General features: G+C 56.4%; 6 protein-coding genes across 6 annotated transcripts; 4 read left to right on the top strand and 2 right to left on the bottom strand.

Moving 5' to 3' along the window:
• Nucleotides 1-847: 847 nt before the first annotated feature.
• GUNK (putative endoglucanase type K) lies at nucleotides 848-1,759 on the top strand (the record flags this gene model as incomplete). Its single annotated transcript, XM_032029862.1, has 2 exons — nucleotides 848-1,288; nucleotides 1,511-1,759. 2 exons carry the CDS (start codon nucleotides 848-850, stop codon nucleotides 1,757-1,759), a joined length of 690 nt encoding a protein of 229 aa, XP_031890628.1.
• A 4,676-nt stretch (nucleotides 1,760-6,435) lies between these two features.
• CGGC5_v012265 (uncharacterized protein) lies at nucleotides 6,436-7,721 on the top strand (the record flags this gene model as incomplete). The annotated part of the gene is made up of 5 exons (XM_066152668.1): nucleotides 6,436-6,439; nucleotides 6,606-6,630; nucleotides 6,899-6,977; nucleotides 7,034-7,552; nucleotides 7,680-7,721. The coding sequence occupies 5 exons, from the start codon at nucleotides 6,436-6,438 to the stop codon at nucleotides 7,719-7,721; spliced, it is 669 nt and encodes a 222-aa protein (XP_066007993.1).
• Nucleotides 7,722-7,744: 23 nt separating this feature from the next.
• Nucleotides 7,745-8,800, top strand: CGGC5_v012264 (putative RING finger membrane protein; the record flags this gene model as incomplete). Its single annotated transcript, XM_066152667.1, has 2 exons — nucleotides 7,745-8,705; nucleotides 8,760-8,800. The coding sequence occupies 2 exons, from the start codon at nucleotides 7,745-7,747 to the stop codon at nucleotides 8,798-8,800; spliced, it is 1,002 nt and encodes a 333-aa protein (XP_066008021.1).
• Nucleotides 8,801-9,596: 796 nt separating this feature from the next.
• Nucleotides 9,597-11,366, bottom strand: CGGC5_v012263 (uncharacterized protein; the record flags this gene model as incomplete). Its single annotated transcript, XM_032029864.1, has 1 exon — nucleotides 9,597-11,366. One exon carries the CDS (start codon nucleotides 11,364-11,366, stop codon nucleotides 9,597-9,599), a length of 1,770 nt encoding a protein of 589 aa, XP_031890630.1.
• Nucleotides 11,367-12,236: 870 nt separating this feature from the next.
• tfs1 (Transcription elongation factor S-II) lies at nucleotides 12,237-13,317 on the top strand (the record flags this gene model as incomplete). The annotated part of the gene is made up of 3 exons (XM_032029865.1): nucleotides 12,237-12,377; nucleotides 12,497-13,249; nucleotides 13,309-13,317. 3 exons carry the CDS (start codon nucleotides 12,237-12,239, stop codon nucleotides 13,315-13,317), a joined length of 903 nt encoding a protein of 300 aa, XP_031890631.1.
• A 343-nt stretch (nucleotides 13,318-13,660) lies between these two features.
• On the bottom strand, nucleotides 13,661-15,025 carry cys-12 (Cysteine synthase 2; the record flags this gene model as incomplete). The annotated part of the gene is made up of 1 exon (XM_032029866.1): nucleotides 13,661-15,025. The coding sequence occupies one exon, from the start codon at nucleotides 15,023-15,025 to the stop codon at nucleotides 13,661-13,663; it is 1,365 nt and encodes a 454-aa protein (XP_031890632.1).
• Between the last annotated feature and the right edge of the window lie 27 nt (nucleotides 15,026-15,052).

Here is a 15,052-nt window from a genome sequence, read left to right as displayed (position 1 = left end):
AAAAGCCGTCATGTCGCGGTGTATAAATTTATTAACGTGGTCAGTGACAGAATAACTCCTTTGAACATGGGACAACAACTTATGACGCCGGTCCTCAAAAGTCCCATTATCAGCCGGATGTATAGAATCTTCTCAGCCATGTAAGAATTACCCGGCTGATCTCTTGCCCCATGGAGGGTTTTCTCTCGCAGCTCCGGATCCTACCTTACTCTGCTCTGCATCCCATCTACCCCTGGCGAACGTTGACGATTGCGGGGAAACCAACGCACCCATCGGCGCGACTGCCGTCGGAACATTTCTCCGTTTGGATGAATCGGCCTAGATCGCAAATTTGAGCTCACATGAGGCCCCGGAAGCGTGGTTTCTGCTAAATTGCCAGAACCACGGGCTTGTCTCCTGGGGTGCCGCCGCCCCTGGTTATATCGGCCTTGCATTAGTCGGTGGTGTGTCCGGCGTCCACGGACTGATTTTCGGCTCGATCGAGGCAGGTTTTGCGGACGGCACGAGGCAAATCAGTTTGTGTGTTATTTGGTACCGGCAATATGGTGTCGGCTGGTCGGGCAGGTCTTCCCCGTCCTTTTCACTTTGAAAGCAACTTAGAAAGAGGATCTCTCGGTATGATATAGGTCATATGTAGTTTGTCCATGGTTTTAATATATTGCTCTCCCGCCTGTAATTATAGAACAAAACTCTCAATCCGACTGAAACCCTCTAGCAAGCCCAGGATAACTATATATACACACACCCAAAAACCTTCTTCAACATCTCATCTCGACCGCCAGAAGGCACCCTCGAACAAATCACCAAAAGTTGCAATCAGCCCACAAGAAAGAGAAAAAACAAAAAGATGCATCCCACGCAAGCCCTCGGCTCGCTTCTCTCCCTGCTCCCCCTCGCCGCCTCCCAGGCCTCGGGCACCGGCTCCACGACGCGCTACTGGGACTGCTGCAAGCCGTCGTGCGCGTGGCCCGGGAAGGCCTCCCTCGCCGCCGGGCCCGTCGGCACGTGCGACCGCAACGACAACCGGCTCAACGACGGCGGGGCCACCAAGTCGGGCTGCGACGCGGGCGGGTCGGCGTACATGTGCAGCTCGAACTCGCCGTGGGCCGTCAGCGACAGCCTGGCGTACGGCTGGGCGGCGGTGCGGATCTCGGGCGGGACGGAGGCGTCGTGGTGCTGCGCGTGCTACGAGCTCACGTTCACGAGCGGGCCGGTGAGCGGGAAGAAGATGGTTGTGCAGGCCACGAATACCGGGGGCGATTTGGGGCAGAATCACTTTGATCTTGCTGTGAGTTAGACACTTTCTCTTGTTCTATATGGGTTTCTTTCTCTCTCCTTGGGTGGATAGAAGGTTGGACGGGGCGGATCGGGACCGGGCCCGATGATCACCGTCCCGGCGCCCCGATCTCCGAGACCCGGACATATGCCCCACTATTACATCGGCTCGACGCAACTTACGGAGCACCGCTAGAATACTAGTAGTACCGATCAGCCACTGACATGGTTACAGATCCCCGGTGGCGGCGTGGGACAGTTCAACGCGTGCACCGATCAGTACGGAGCGCCGCCGAACGGGTGGGGCCAGCGATATGGGGGCGTCAGCTCCCGCTCCGAGTGCGACGGGTTCCCGGAGAAGCTCAAGGCCGGATGCTACTGGCGGTTCGATTGGTTCCAGGGTGCCGACAACCCGAGCGTGTCCTTCAAGGAGGTGTCGTGCCCGGCCGAGATCACGGCCAAGAGCGGGTGCAGGCGGAACTAGATGCGCCTCGTCCTGCAGACCCTGCCTGGAATGATGAAGCCATGCGCTGTGGCGTGCTCCTTCCATCACGTTGATATCAAGGTTATTATAGGTAGTTGAATACAAGAAGCGTACAACGGGGACGTCAAGCCAAACTCCCAGAACTAGGCACCTAACTGCACTTGGTGCATGAACGTGCTTACTCCTAGGTCGCGAGGTGAGCTACGACTCCATCAGCAGAGCACAGCCTTTTGTCCCAAGACTCAGGGCGAGATGGGATGGTGAAAGCGACTTGGCGTACAGAGTACACAACTCTGATGAGAACTGAGCGCCCCGGGCTGCCAAGCCGCAGCTGCAGTAGGTCGAATAGCTTCTTCAATTTCCATTGCTGACAGGGTTCGCCGGTACAGCTTGGCATCTCAAAAGCAGGGCTGCACTAGCCCGTTTACTACCCTCCGACATGACTGCCGTGAGCAAAATGGATATCAACGGTGGCTGTGGGCTGGGCAGTAGACGGGCAACCCGCTTCTTGTGAAGCTACAACACCCAGCAGCCCCCAAGACGAGGGCAGCCAAGATAAAGCCAAGATGCTCGATGAAAGCGACATTGCACCCAAGGCCTTGTCGTTGGGCAGTGCCCCAAGGGGGCAAATCATCTTTTGTCGCAGGCACGTCGCCAACGAGAGGCCGCGCGGTCTTTGGTGCAAGTGCTCGCCAACTCGCCAGAATGGTTTCCTTCTTTCGCAGGCGTTTCTATGTGGCAGCCAGCCGAGACGCGCCGGCGAATCAGACGTTTGAACTCACATGACGTAGAAGTGATGTTCGGGGTTGTGTGCCGCTTTCGACAAGGGGGACGGGGCGCCAGGTCGCGGCCGGGAGCCTGTAAGATGCCGAAGGCAGCGTAGACAGTGGAAGAAACGCAGGACAAGCGACGGCAAGCGGTAGACCGGCATCTTCGGCGCGTAGTGTCAATGCGGCTGGTAGGTATCCGTACAGAGCGAGCGATGTCGATGATTGACCAGCCTCTGAAAATCTCCTCGAGACTAAAGCAGTTTCGACAAGCTTCGCTATCTGCCAGGCTATGATTGAACGGCACATTTCCCAAAGAACTGGCGGGAGCCGTTGCCCCTGTCCTGCCCTGTCCTGGTGGATCTAACCGGGCGAACAGCCAATGTTTCAATGACGTCTGCCCGGGCGTTGTGTCTGTGAGGGGTACCCTGCGCTCCTCTCATGCACTTGGTCGATATTGAATCAAGACGCCAGAAAATACACAAGCGCTGTGACCTACAACTGCTGACAAGGCCTGCGGAAGGACAGTCGGTCGCTGACAGATTTCAGCTTAAGCACCACAAGCGTCCGAAGATTGAAAGATTCCGAGACTTGTATGGGGATGCCAAGGCGCATTGGCGGTTAGCGATCGAAGCTAGAAGGGTGTACAGTTGCTAGAAGCCTTTCCCGCGAATTGACTCGCAGCGGGACGTCTATCGTAGGATTCCTGGGCGCTGGCAATTGTCATCTTGTATTGTAACTTGTGTGGCACTGGCCAAAACCGGGACGTGGGACGCAGGCCACGCAAGATGGGTGTCCGATAGTCGATTGTCTATCAGAAGCGGTCTGGCGGCGCATGCACGTTGTTGCCGTTTAAACCGTCCGCGGCCTGCTTGTGCCGTTGGACTCTTGCGCCCACCCATTTTGATACTTGTAGCGACAACGATATCGAGGGCGGGCAAGCTAGTCATCTCAGGATGCGTGGTTCCATTGGTCGCATCGTACGATACGATCCTCTCCCAAGCGTGGCATGAGATGGAAGATATGCAACCGAGGGCAGATGGGCTTGTGTCACTTGTGTGACGGTCTGCAAGGAGAGGGTCTATTGGGATAGAGAAGCACGCGAAGGGTGCCGTATTGCTGGGAACCCCAAGTGAGTGAATGCCGAGAGAACCGGTCGGACATCGTCTAACTGTCACTAGACATCAGTCGGTGCATGTCGAGTCTGGAACAGTCGGCACAAGTTGCCGTCTGGGAGGACCGGGTCCTTGATGAGACAGAAAGTTAAATTCTCATTGAGGGAGGGTTTCGAGACCGAGAGAGAGGAGAGCGGGAGGCGGACATTCTCCAGAGATCTGCAGACTGAGCTGGAGGCGGTCCTGATTGAGGTGTTCCACCTACCTACCTTAGTACAGAGTACTTTGTAGTTATTGACGGTAGGCAAGTAGTTTGGCTAGGTAGTGCGAGAAGACCGGGGACTGTTGGTGCCTGTATCCGGACCCAGCGACGTGCCCCGAGGTGATGAGGCTAAGGTAGGGTCTTTTCCTCCGCGCTAAGACACTGAGCAGGTTCCCTCTTCCGCACCGAATGACCTGCTTGTTTAGCGGGATTGGCGAGACCTTGGGGCAGGCAGGTATTTGTGGCACATGGGGAGGTAGGTAGGTAGGTAGGGAACGAGAGACAAAGACGGAGAAGCCGTTTCTTTTTTCACCTCAGCTTGGTCGTTGGCGAGGGCCAGTAGGTGACGTCTATTGGGCAAGGCCTCGGAGCCGGCCTGGGTGACCCGAGAGATCTCTGTGTAGCAATGTTTTTGGATGTAACGACCAGGAAGAGGAGAGGACCGGGGCGACGGGAGACGGGGCAGTTCGATTTAGCGGAAAGATCAGACAGACAAGCTTCGAGGCAACAAAAAGCTTAGCGACGAGAGCGAAGTTCCATTGATGTCCGATTCGCCGGGCGTCGGGTGTCGGGCGAGTGCATGATGAGGCAGCCAGCAAGCAGCGAGGGAGATGAGCATGAGCTCAGTAGGCAGGTACACCTCAGTGGAAAGCTTTGTTGGAGGGGTTGTGCATGTCGAGACATCGAGACAAACAACAACGGCAAGAGCGGCAACTTCAGTGGCTGTTTGGCAGACGAGAACGGAGGGTTGGGTCGAGGTTTTAGGGAGGTTTAGGGCGTGCCGCTGCCGTTTTGGTGGTTGGAGTGTTGGTTTCTGGTGGTGCCGCCCGTGTGCCGTGGCTGCCGCTGGCATTCAAATGTCGGTTGGTCGGCTCTGAGTCTGCAGCCTGCAGCAGCATCGCGCTTCTTTTTCTACGGGCTGCTCCTGCGGACGGGGTACGAGTATCCTCTGTTAGCGGAGACGGTCAGTCGGGTGCCACACTGGGCGTCCGCAGCATGGGGCCTTAACTCGGCTACCTGCGTCGACGCGGATGAGCGGCTTCTCACTGGCTACCGGAGAACTCTCACGGCTCCATCGGACCCCACCCACCATCTTCTCAGTCGCACCCTCGCCCTCGCCCTCGCCCTCGCCCTCGCCCTCGCACTCACACTCTCGTACCTCCCCTTCTGCGCAGCACCCAGCCGTGACCCAGTCCACCACTGTCCAGTGCTCAGCGTCGACAGGTGGACCTGCCTATCCGTTCCTGGCAACAGCAGGTACTCAGTGTGTCAGTGGAGAGTGTGAGAGTCAGGAACCAGACTGAGGGAGATGCGGATGTAACGAGCCGCGCAAGATGCACGCAGGAATGAAGATCAAGCTGCATGCCGTCGGAGAAACATGTTGAGAGAGATGGCCGACGAGACCTGGACATGGAAATGCATCCAAAAATCAACGAAGCGGCATGAACGGGAACGATGACATGGAAGGACGACAAAACAAAAAGACCAGACTGGCTGCCTATGGAGGTCAACGACGAGGACAAGGCAAGGAAGGGAGGCTGTGTGGGTGGTGCGGTGCGGTGCGCCTGTCCTGTCCTTTCGCTCGCCCCCCTGCTCCTGTCCTCCTACGAATACCTGTATCCGTACCGTAGGCATTCGTACTTGCCGACTGACCTACAATTGACAAATGCCTAAGCCAATGTTTGGCGAGGTACTTCAGTGTACAGCCCGTGTTGCGCAGAATCTCATGTACCTCCTCCGACCTTGCCCCTAGTGCCTGTCCGGCCTGCCCAAGGGGCCTTACGGTCAGTTCGTTACGTTGCTGAGAGATATTACTACTGCTACCGACGCCCTCTCTCTCATCGTCTGTAATCAATTGCCTTTGCTGTTTTGCTTCTCTAACCCGCACTCTGGTTGCTTGCTTGCTCTTCCCTGCCCGTCCCTGCCCGTCCTTGTCTTGACTTGCCTGCTCCTGCTCCCGCTCCCGCTCCTGCGCCTGTCGCTGTCAGTCATCCTCCATCCACCACCCACCCCCATACCGTAGCTACCTACCAAACCACGGGCACCCACGCACGCCCACCACACCCTCGACACCTCGACTTGATCAATGTGCAGTGTGCTCCTGCAGCGCACTGGGAACGACCTGTCGAACCCCGCTTGGCATTGAAAATCGCGCCGGGCCCCAGCTCTCATCCTCAGTCGTCCCTTTCTCAGCTCTTCCTGACTTCTCTCGCTTTGCTCGACCACTCCCAATTCCACGCGCTCCGACACGGCTCCTGCCCTCGAGACGTTGATCTTGAGGCTCCAGTCAGCAATCCGCAACCTCTCGAATTCTATTCCGCCTCGACCGACCTTGGATCCCAAGAGCAGCCCGAGTCCTGAACACGACAATTTCCCGGGCCTCTCACCCTCATCGCCTGCTGTTTCCCTCTCACCCGCCTGCCTCTCTCACTCTCACCTCCGTCCTCCCAGAGCAGCCGCCAAACAACTGTTCTTCTGCGAGGTTGATGGTTTCAATGCCCTCAACCTCCTAGTTTAACATGTGAGGAAAGCATGTGTAAGTCAAATAAATATTCTCCCTTATACGGCGATATGTCGCTCGAGAAGCCACGCTTTGTGACTTGCTCTCTGCAGCTGCCAAATCGCCTGGTGTTGTCTCCCTTTTCGCGGCCAAGAGGTGCCAAAGTCCCCCGGTCTTGGCATCATCCACTGACGTCTCACAGCTCTCGAACAGATTCGAAATGTCGTGTATGTCTCAGCAACTTTCCTCAGAATCCCTCTTCCTTTCTTCAACGTCGCTTCCCTTGGTCGCTATCAATTTTGCGTGTTTCCCTCCTGTTCAGCGTCGAGGCTTTTTGTCCAGTCGTCACCCCATAGCATGTATTTCAGCGCCACGATACCCAACAGCGCCTCAGTGGGCAGACGCGACGTCTGCCCACCCCCCAACAAGACCGGCCTACCCCCGCTACGGCTCTTAACCTCGTAGTCCAAGGTATCGTTATTGACCATGATGCAGTCTGCTATTCAGTAATCCTGTTTGGTCAGGTGCAAACACCGTCCCCTCGACGATTATTAGGAATATCACATCACTCTCGGTACGTCACCTCATCGTCGCTCGTCTACTGATGTTCTCCCCTAACCGAATGCGCAGAGTAACATAGCATACCAAGACACAATCGTCGAGAACCTCACCACTTTGAGTTCGACCAATTCCGATACCGAAGATGGCATCATCAGAGGCCTTCTCTACGTCCCCGATCTCGCTGTCGCGAATCCATGTTACCAGCAGCAGTACGACATCATCCCCCGAAACGCAACCACCCAGGCAGCTTTACCTCCCACAAACTACAACCTCATCGCCCTAGCACCATGGTTCAACGCCACCTGTACTCTGGCGTATCTCGCCTCTGCCCGACTCGATCCGATCCGTGCCTTCATTTTTTACAGGCCAAACAATTCAACGAGAGAACCCCAGGGCGCCGATTCGCCAATATGGGATCTCGACGACAACGACGCATGGCGGACCCAGAACCGCTTCCCAATCTTCGCCGTTCCCGGCGCCCAAGGCAACAAGATGATGCGCCAACTCAGTCTATACTCTGGAAATCTATCGTCAATACCGTACGGAGACCAGATTCAGGACATATATGACCCCCACGACAACGATTATGTACGCATATGGACCGAGTTGACTGTAAAGGACCGAGATAGTGTGCCCGCTATGTGGACATGGATCCTTACGGTCGTCGGAGTCGTCATATTCATCATTGCCTGTTTATCACTTACGATGCATCTAGTGCAAAGAAGACGAAGAATATCACTACGAAGGAGAGTGTTGAGTGGAGAGGTCGACCTGGAGGCTATGGGTGTCAAACGAATCACGGTGCCGATCAACCATGTCAAAGGCTTCCCGCTGTTTACGTACAGCTTTCAGCCGGAAATGGTCAGCAGCCCGGCAACGACAAGACCACCAAAGTCTGTCCGATCCCCACGAAGCCAGCGTACCGTTTCTGAGTCCGCCGCACCGAAATCAAGAGCCCGCAGATCCAGCGTGAATAGCGCCACCAGCACCGTTGCTACCAACTTCCAGCCTCAGTGCCACATTTGCCTCGAAAACTACGTGGATCGCGAATCCATCATTCGAGAATTGCCTTGCGGGCATATTTTCCATCCGGAGTGCATTGACGAGTTTTTGAGTTTGAACAGCTCCTTGTGCCCGATTTGCAAGAGGAACATGTTACCACGCAACTATTGCCCTAAGATCACCAATGGAATGGTCCGTCGAGAGCGGGCCGTTAGACGGCTGAGAGAGAGGGTTATCGTCGTCGAGTCAGATGACGAGGAAGAGGAGGTCAAAGGGAAAAGTTGGGGCAGACGGCTGTTCGGCACGGACAAAGCGGCATCATCCCCGAAGGAAACGCCGATGACGCCCGTCACAACCTCCAGGTCCCCGAAAACAGCACAAGAGTCAGCAACCGCACGCACCCCTGCACCGGCAGAGACGGAAGACCCTCGTAGGTCAACCCTAGAGCCGACACAAGAAGAGCAGGAAGATCCAGATCGACCTTCAAGTCAGTCAGGCGGTCAGGAGCCTACTCAACCCATATCACGACCGCCTCAAGCTTCACCGGCAGCACATCACGGTCTTCGAGGCAAACGTCGGAAGTCGGGTGGCCTGCGCCTCCATATGCCCGGTTCGGACGACACCAAGCAGACCCATTCAAAGCCGGAAGGACGTAAGAGTCCCTCCGCCTTGGCACGGGCTCGGATGCGGGCATTGGCGGGTACGCCGCTCGACGACCCCGACGGGCGCAACCCAATATGTAAGCGTTTGCCAATCTATCGAGTTGAATGATCATTGCTAACTAGTACTCAAGGGAAGCGCTACGTCGTCAAGGTCTTTCCAGGGTTTTCATGACCCGCACTTTCGAAGCATTTCAAAACTCGGGGTTGCATGGTGCACAGGCGTTTTATTGGTCAGGCAGACAGGACTGCTTCGGTGTCTTTTTAAGGGAACAACATGACGAAACACGATACAGCCTAACGACAGTCTCTCCCCGGCGGCTGCCCCACCACTCTGGGTGACGAGGAGACTGATTCATTTCTCACGACGACGATTAGACTCGGCAGGCTCGGCACAGCCTTTCAGCGTTTTACAATTTTGGGACGGATTTTTTCTCGAAGGGGGTTTTCTCAAGAAGGCCTCCTCATCTTTGGACTGGATATACCCTACAGGGAAAGGACATGCATCAACGGCGGGGTCGGCGGATGCCATGCGTGATATTAAAAGTTTAGTATTTAGTGATGAATGCCGACAGCTGCACGGCGAGTAAGGGAACACGGCAGACAGTTCAGGCCTTGCTATTTCTTCCAGCGGCCGGGAACGAGCGAGTCGCATCCTGAATGAAAGATTACCATTTTAAACTTCCAAGACCAAAAACAGAGTTCCATCTATTGCTTGGTGAAAAGACACGACTTCAGTCATGGTATCGTTGCTATTGTTGTTTCATCCGAATCTAAAGCAATGCCGTCCCTCATCCAATGTACTTTGCTCGCTTCTATCCGAACGCCCGCTCATCTCAAAAACACGTTTACTTGCGCAGAGGAAACTATATCCTAAACTTTCACCATGTCATGTCTTGGCTTTTCCTTGGCTCTTCTTGGCATTCTCCTTGGCAACGCTCTTCTCCCGTACCTCAAATTCGACCTCATCATCATGAGCGAACACGACCTTCGATGAGCTTGTCGTCTTCTTTCGTGCCGCCCCTCGCCAGCGCCTCCCGGATTCGATCGTTTTCGGCGGCGCGGATGCGTTGCCTGGCCTCCTCCAGCCGCTCGACGCCGCGATCAATCGTCTCGATGTGCACCGTCAGGGGGATGGCGGCGGGCGAGTCGCGGACGAGCTCGGGGGCGGCGACACGATCGCGGAGGTCGCCCAGGCCAGCCTGTATCTTCTCGAGGTCGACGATGAGGGCCGAGATCTGCGCCACGGCTGTGAGACGCTGGCGGTCTACCTGGCGGAGCAGTGAGAGCTGCGAGTTGAGATTGTGGAGGCGCTTGTTGTTGGCGCCGACGAGTGTCCAGATGGTCCAGAGGACCTCGTCTCTGCGGGATTTGACCGAGTTTGAGGAGCGCGTGACGACCTCGTAGATCTGGTTCAGGCTCTCCTCGGCTTTTGAGAGCAGTAGGAGGACGCCCTGCGCTTCGACTATGAGTCCGGCAATGCGGTCTGACACGAGAGCCGTGTGTTCGATATACTTGTCCAACAGCGTACGCTCCGAGAAGGGCGTCACAGTCGGAGTAAATGGGTAAAAGAGCCAGTTCGTCCATTGGGATACGAGAGAGACGTCGGCGTTTTCCGCGGTAGACAGTGTATCCAGGTATCGGGATGTCCAGCGGTTGATGGATATTACCGAGTCCACGGCAGATCCAACATGGACGTTGAACTTTTGCAGGTCGGCAGCCGTCAGGCGCGCCGTATCAACGTACTCGTTGAACTCGTGCACGAGCTCTTCTCGCTGCGGGAGTTCCGAGTATCGCACCATGGTGCGAAGGTCGCGTATTGATGATTCAGAGCGCTTCATCTCCATGGGCAATGAGACGCCATCAGCGCTGCGTTCCAGGACCTGCTCGAACTGCGACTGGACGTTCATGAGGTCGTCAAACTCGACGTTTGCGGACTCGGCATCTTGCGTCTTGCCGTTCAGTGGCCCGGGGGAAGGGCAGAACGGGAGATCTAGATATGCAGCTCCCGGGATGCGGCAAAGCGGGGAGAGAGATGTTGATATTGACTTCGTCACCATGTTCTGAAGCACCATGGATGCGCCGAAGAAGAGCCATACTGCCAGACACAGAGCCAAGGGCTTTTGGACGTACCCAAGGGCCATACCGATGATGTTGAATACCCAGGCCAATATGTTGAAGAGGGCATTCGGGAGGCTCTCAGATAGTCTCTCGGAAACCGCCCGCGGCTGTCCAACTGGGACTTCGTAGTAACCACGGCCCCTTCTCGGATCCCCACGTCGAGATTTGACAGGACTTTCACCACTCGCTTGCCGGATCGCACGACGGCGCACGTCCTGTAGCTGGTAGGAATCGTCGCCGGGACGGATGGTCCTCGAGGACCGGCCGCTGCTGTTTCGGGGACTGGTGCCTGAGCCGGAACTCGTGTGGACGGAGGGCATGTAAAACTCAGGATCCGGGGTCCGGCTGGTGTCGTGGCGAACGGTAGGCTGGAACGGAGAGCGGAGGATTACCCGTTCATCATCCGCCTTATTCATAAAGTCCTGAACGCTATGGTGCGACTCTTGGGAAGCGCCGAAGCTAAAAGACTGCGAAGGAAGTTGGGACGGGTCAGTTGATTGAAAACCATCATCGTCTTCGAGATCGTTGAGTATAGACGTGTCGAAGCTGTCGTTTTCGCCGCCTTCAATCAGGCGCCAGGAGCTCTCCACGGGAAGCTCCTGCTCGCGTCGCGAAGGCATCGCGTTGGCAGATAAGGTTGATAGGACTTGAGGGATGACAGACAGGCCTCAGCCTAAGAAATATTGTGTATATATAGTATTGGCAAGAGTAAAGATGTCCATGGGCGACCCGACCCGTCGTTCAAGAAAGCGCTGAGCGTATATGCCCTGGAAACGCGTTGACCGCGTCCAGTGGCGAGATAGATACAAAGTTCGCGAAATGCGACCGCCTCGGTATATGTGTAGTTGGGAAGAGAGAATATGATTGTTCTGGAGACTTGCTAGTGAGTCATAAGACGGGAGCTAATAACAGGGGTTGCGACAACGGTTCTGGGCAAAATAGGCAGACAAAGGACGATCTATAACAATGAGATGTAAAGATGAAGTTCACAGACATTCACAACAGACGTCCCGGTCTGGCGTCATAGGATCCAGCAGGCGCCCCTTGCATGGCAGCTGTTGTTTGGGGGCAAGGTAGCTTTTAGTGGGTAGCTTCCTCCACTGAATCCGCTGTGTTGGCAGCAGCAGGGACCATGTGGCAGCGTGACTCGACAATGAGAAAGCTTCGCTTCCCCTGGTCAGGTCACATGGACCAGGCGATAACAGATGGTGCATCACCCCGCGCGGCAGCACATCCTCCCCAAAGTCCGACCACCACCTGTCCGGTGAAACATAGAGCCGAATCCGGGGAATGTTGCACACGACGGGACCTCACCACCCAGCTGCCCCACTTAGCCTCCGGCGCGATTGATGCCAAACGTCTTTTTGAGGTCAGGAACTTAGCCTCACCTTCCAAAACCTCGCTTTCCATAAACCCACCAGCCTGTTGCGCGCACACCATCAACAAACACCCCAATCCACCCGAAACAAACGCGCGCACAATCGCCCACCATGACGATGGATCAGCGCGAGCTTGAGTCGAGCATCAAGCAGCTCAACAAGACCGTTCAGGCCAACGATCCGCCTTCTTCGGCCTTGGCTCTTCTTGAGCGCCTCAAGAAGGAGGCCGCTCCTACCGAGGAGATGCTTCGAGTACGTCATCATCACATTCTTAAAAAAAATCGCCCATCCGATTTTTTTTCTCTCTCATTATCTCGCGATAAGATGAAAGCAAGTATTTGTCGCTTGGGAAGGAATTAACAATCGCCCAGGCCACCCGCGCTGGTGTCTTCGTCGGCAAGCTTCGGTCGAACTCGAACAAGGATATCGCCCGCGCCGCGACCGAGTTGGTTCACAAGTGGAAGAAGCTCGTTGAGGCGGAGAAGCAGGGCAAGCTCAAGAAGCAATCTTCCCCTGCCGCGCCCTCCCCCACGACCGCGAGCGCCCCGAAGCCTTCGTCCTCCGGCAGCTCCAAGGAGCCCTTCAAGGGCAACGCCGAGAACCGCCGTGCCAAGGAAGATGGCGCCGACACCAAGCGCACTGGCGACAGCGTTCGCGACGCCTGCATCGAGCTCCTTTACAACGGCCTCGCCTACCGCTCCACAGCATCTGTCGCTGACGTCCTCGCTAAGGCTGTCGCTGTCGAGGCTGCCGCTTTCTCCCACTTCAAGGGTGTCGGCGCTCCTTACAAGGAGAAGGTCAGATCTCTGTTCTCCAACCTCAAGGTCAAGACCAACAAGGAGCTTGGTGTGAATGTTATGGAGGGCAAGATCACTCCCGATCGCTTCGTCGCGATGACGCAGGAGGAGCTCAAGTCTGCCGAGCAGCGCAAGAAGGAGAACTTGCTCCAAGAGGAGAACATGAAGAAGGCGCAGGTTCCCATGGCGGAGAAGAGTATCAGTGATGCTCTGACTTGCGGCAAGTGCAAGCAGAAGAAGGTCAGCTACAGTCAAGCGCAGACGCGCAGTGCTGATGAGCCTATGACCACCTTCTGTGAATGCACTGTCTGTGGTAACCGCTGGAAGGTAAGCCTTATTCCTTGGCTGTTATGTTTCGTGCGGACACCGACTAACAATGCCTCCAGTTTTCTTAAGCCGGTAACCTTAGCTGCTGAGGTTTCGATTCTTTTTTATCCACTTGACGGCGTGTTTTCGCGTATACCCCGTTACTGAGCACGGGCGGTCTTGCATTTGGCACTCGGAAAGTGCGGTTCGGTTGGTTCGGAGTTGGGGATGAGGAAATGTGGCCTCCTTTTTCATTGCTTTAAGCCGTTCTTACGCCCCGGAAACAAAAGCTTGGGCAATCATTCTTGCTTCTTACGGTGTGCTCATATCGAGGGGATTTGCACTCTAGAGGAGGGTTTCGATAGATTCATCTTAAGACTACTAAGAATCATCGAGTCGTCGTCTCATTGGCATTGATCATATACACATTCTTCATTTCTTTGCGGGATCGATCTTGAGAGCGGAGAACAGATCAGCCGAGTGTTCGTCCTGCTCGAGACCCATTTCCGCCACATGCTTCCAAAACTTGCTGAGATGCCTGGTGCCCGAGTCGCAGAGGATGGTGACGACCTGGCTCCCCTCGGGCAACCGCGAAGCCGCAACGCACGCCGCGGCGCAGTTGACAGCGCTGCTGCTGCCGACGAAGATGCCGTCGTTCTCCACCAACCACCGCGCCATGCGACACGCCTGCTCATCCGTGATCTTGATCGCGTCGTCAACCAACTCCCGTCCGGCCTCGAAATTCTCCGTGATGCGGTTGATTCCAATGCCCTCCACAATCGTGTCGACCTGCTGCCTGCGCCGCGTGCCCTCCTTCTCCGTGTTGGAGTACATGACGCCGTGGCGGATCTTGTTGTAGAGCCCGCTGCCCTGGGGATCCGCCAGGATGACCTGCAGCCCCGGCACCTTGGCCTCTTCCTTCAGGTACTTGGCGACGCCCGCAATGGTGCCACCCGTCCCCGCGCCGGCCACGAAGGCATCGAGCCTGCCGCCGGTCTGGTATACGATCTCCGGTCCCGTGGTGGCGAGGTGCGCGGCAAAGTTGTGAGGACTCTCAAACTGGTCCGCGAAGAATCCGACGCTGCCATCGCCTGCCCTGGCGGCATGCTCGGCCGCGCGCCGCCGGGCGAGGTTGACAAAGTGTTCCGGCGATGCGATGGGGGCGGGCGGCACGCGCTCGACCGTCGCGCCGAGGTGGCGGAGCAGGTCGACCTTTTCCATGGCCATGTCGTTGGGCATGCAGATGTGCGCGCGGTATCCCTTTGAGCGTGCGAGCGTCGCCAGCGAGATACCCGTGCTGCCGACTGTTCCCTCGTAGATGGTGTCCCCGCGCCCAGGAACAAGCAGGCCGGAAGCCTCCCCGGCCTCGATCATGGACAGCGCAACACGGTCCTTGGGCGTGTTTCCCGCGGCGTTGAGAAATTCGGCCTTGGCGAGAATCGTGCGTCCTGTGGCCTCACTTAGAGATCGGATCTTGATGAGCGGCGTGTTCCCGATGGCCCCCGCGACGCCCTCGGCGATGAGGGGCGGGTTCCATGCGCCGAGCGCCGCGGCGTCCGCATCCGATCCCGATTCATGATCCTCCAGCTGCACCGGCGGTCCCCAAAAAGCACTGCTTCGTCTAGAGGGATCCGTAGATGAGCCGCCGGTTTCCCTCCTTCGTGTGCGGCGGCGCTGGTAGCGGCGCTCGAGATCCGGGTAAAAGTCCTTGAAGCCCAACGTGACGAGTATGCCGGCCGTAAAGGCGAGCGCCAGGGCGGCAGAGCCGTAGGCTTTTAGGTGATTGCTTAGAGACATGTTGTCTGCGTCATGTGTCTTGCTCCA

The sequence above is a fragment of the Colletotrichum fructicola genome, assembly GCF_000319635.2.
Source record: "Colletotrichum fructicola Nara gc5 chromosome Unknown KSG_Nara_v1_contig07, whole genome shotgun sequence".
Taxonomy (NCBI): Eukaryota; Fungi; Ascomycota; class Sordariomycetes; order Glomerellales; family Glomerellaceae; genus Colletotrichum; species Colletotrichum fructicola.
The sequence above is the reverse complement of the archived record's forward strand: the minus strand, read 5'-3'. Positions and strand labels throughout refer to the sequence as shown.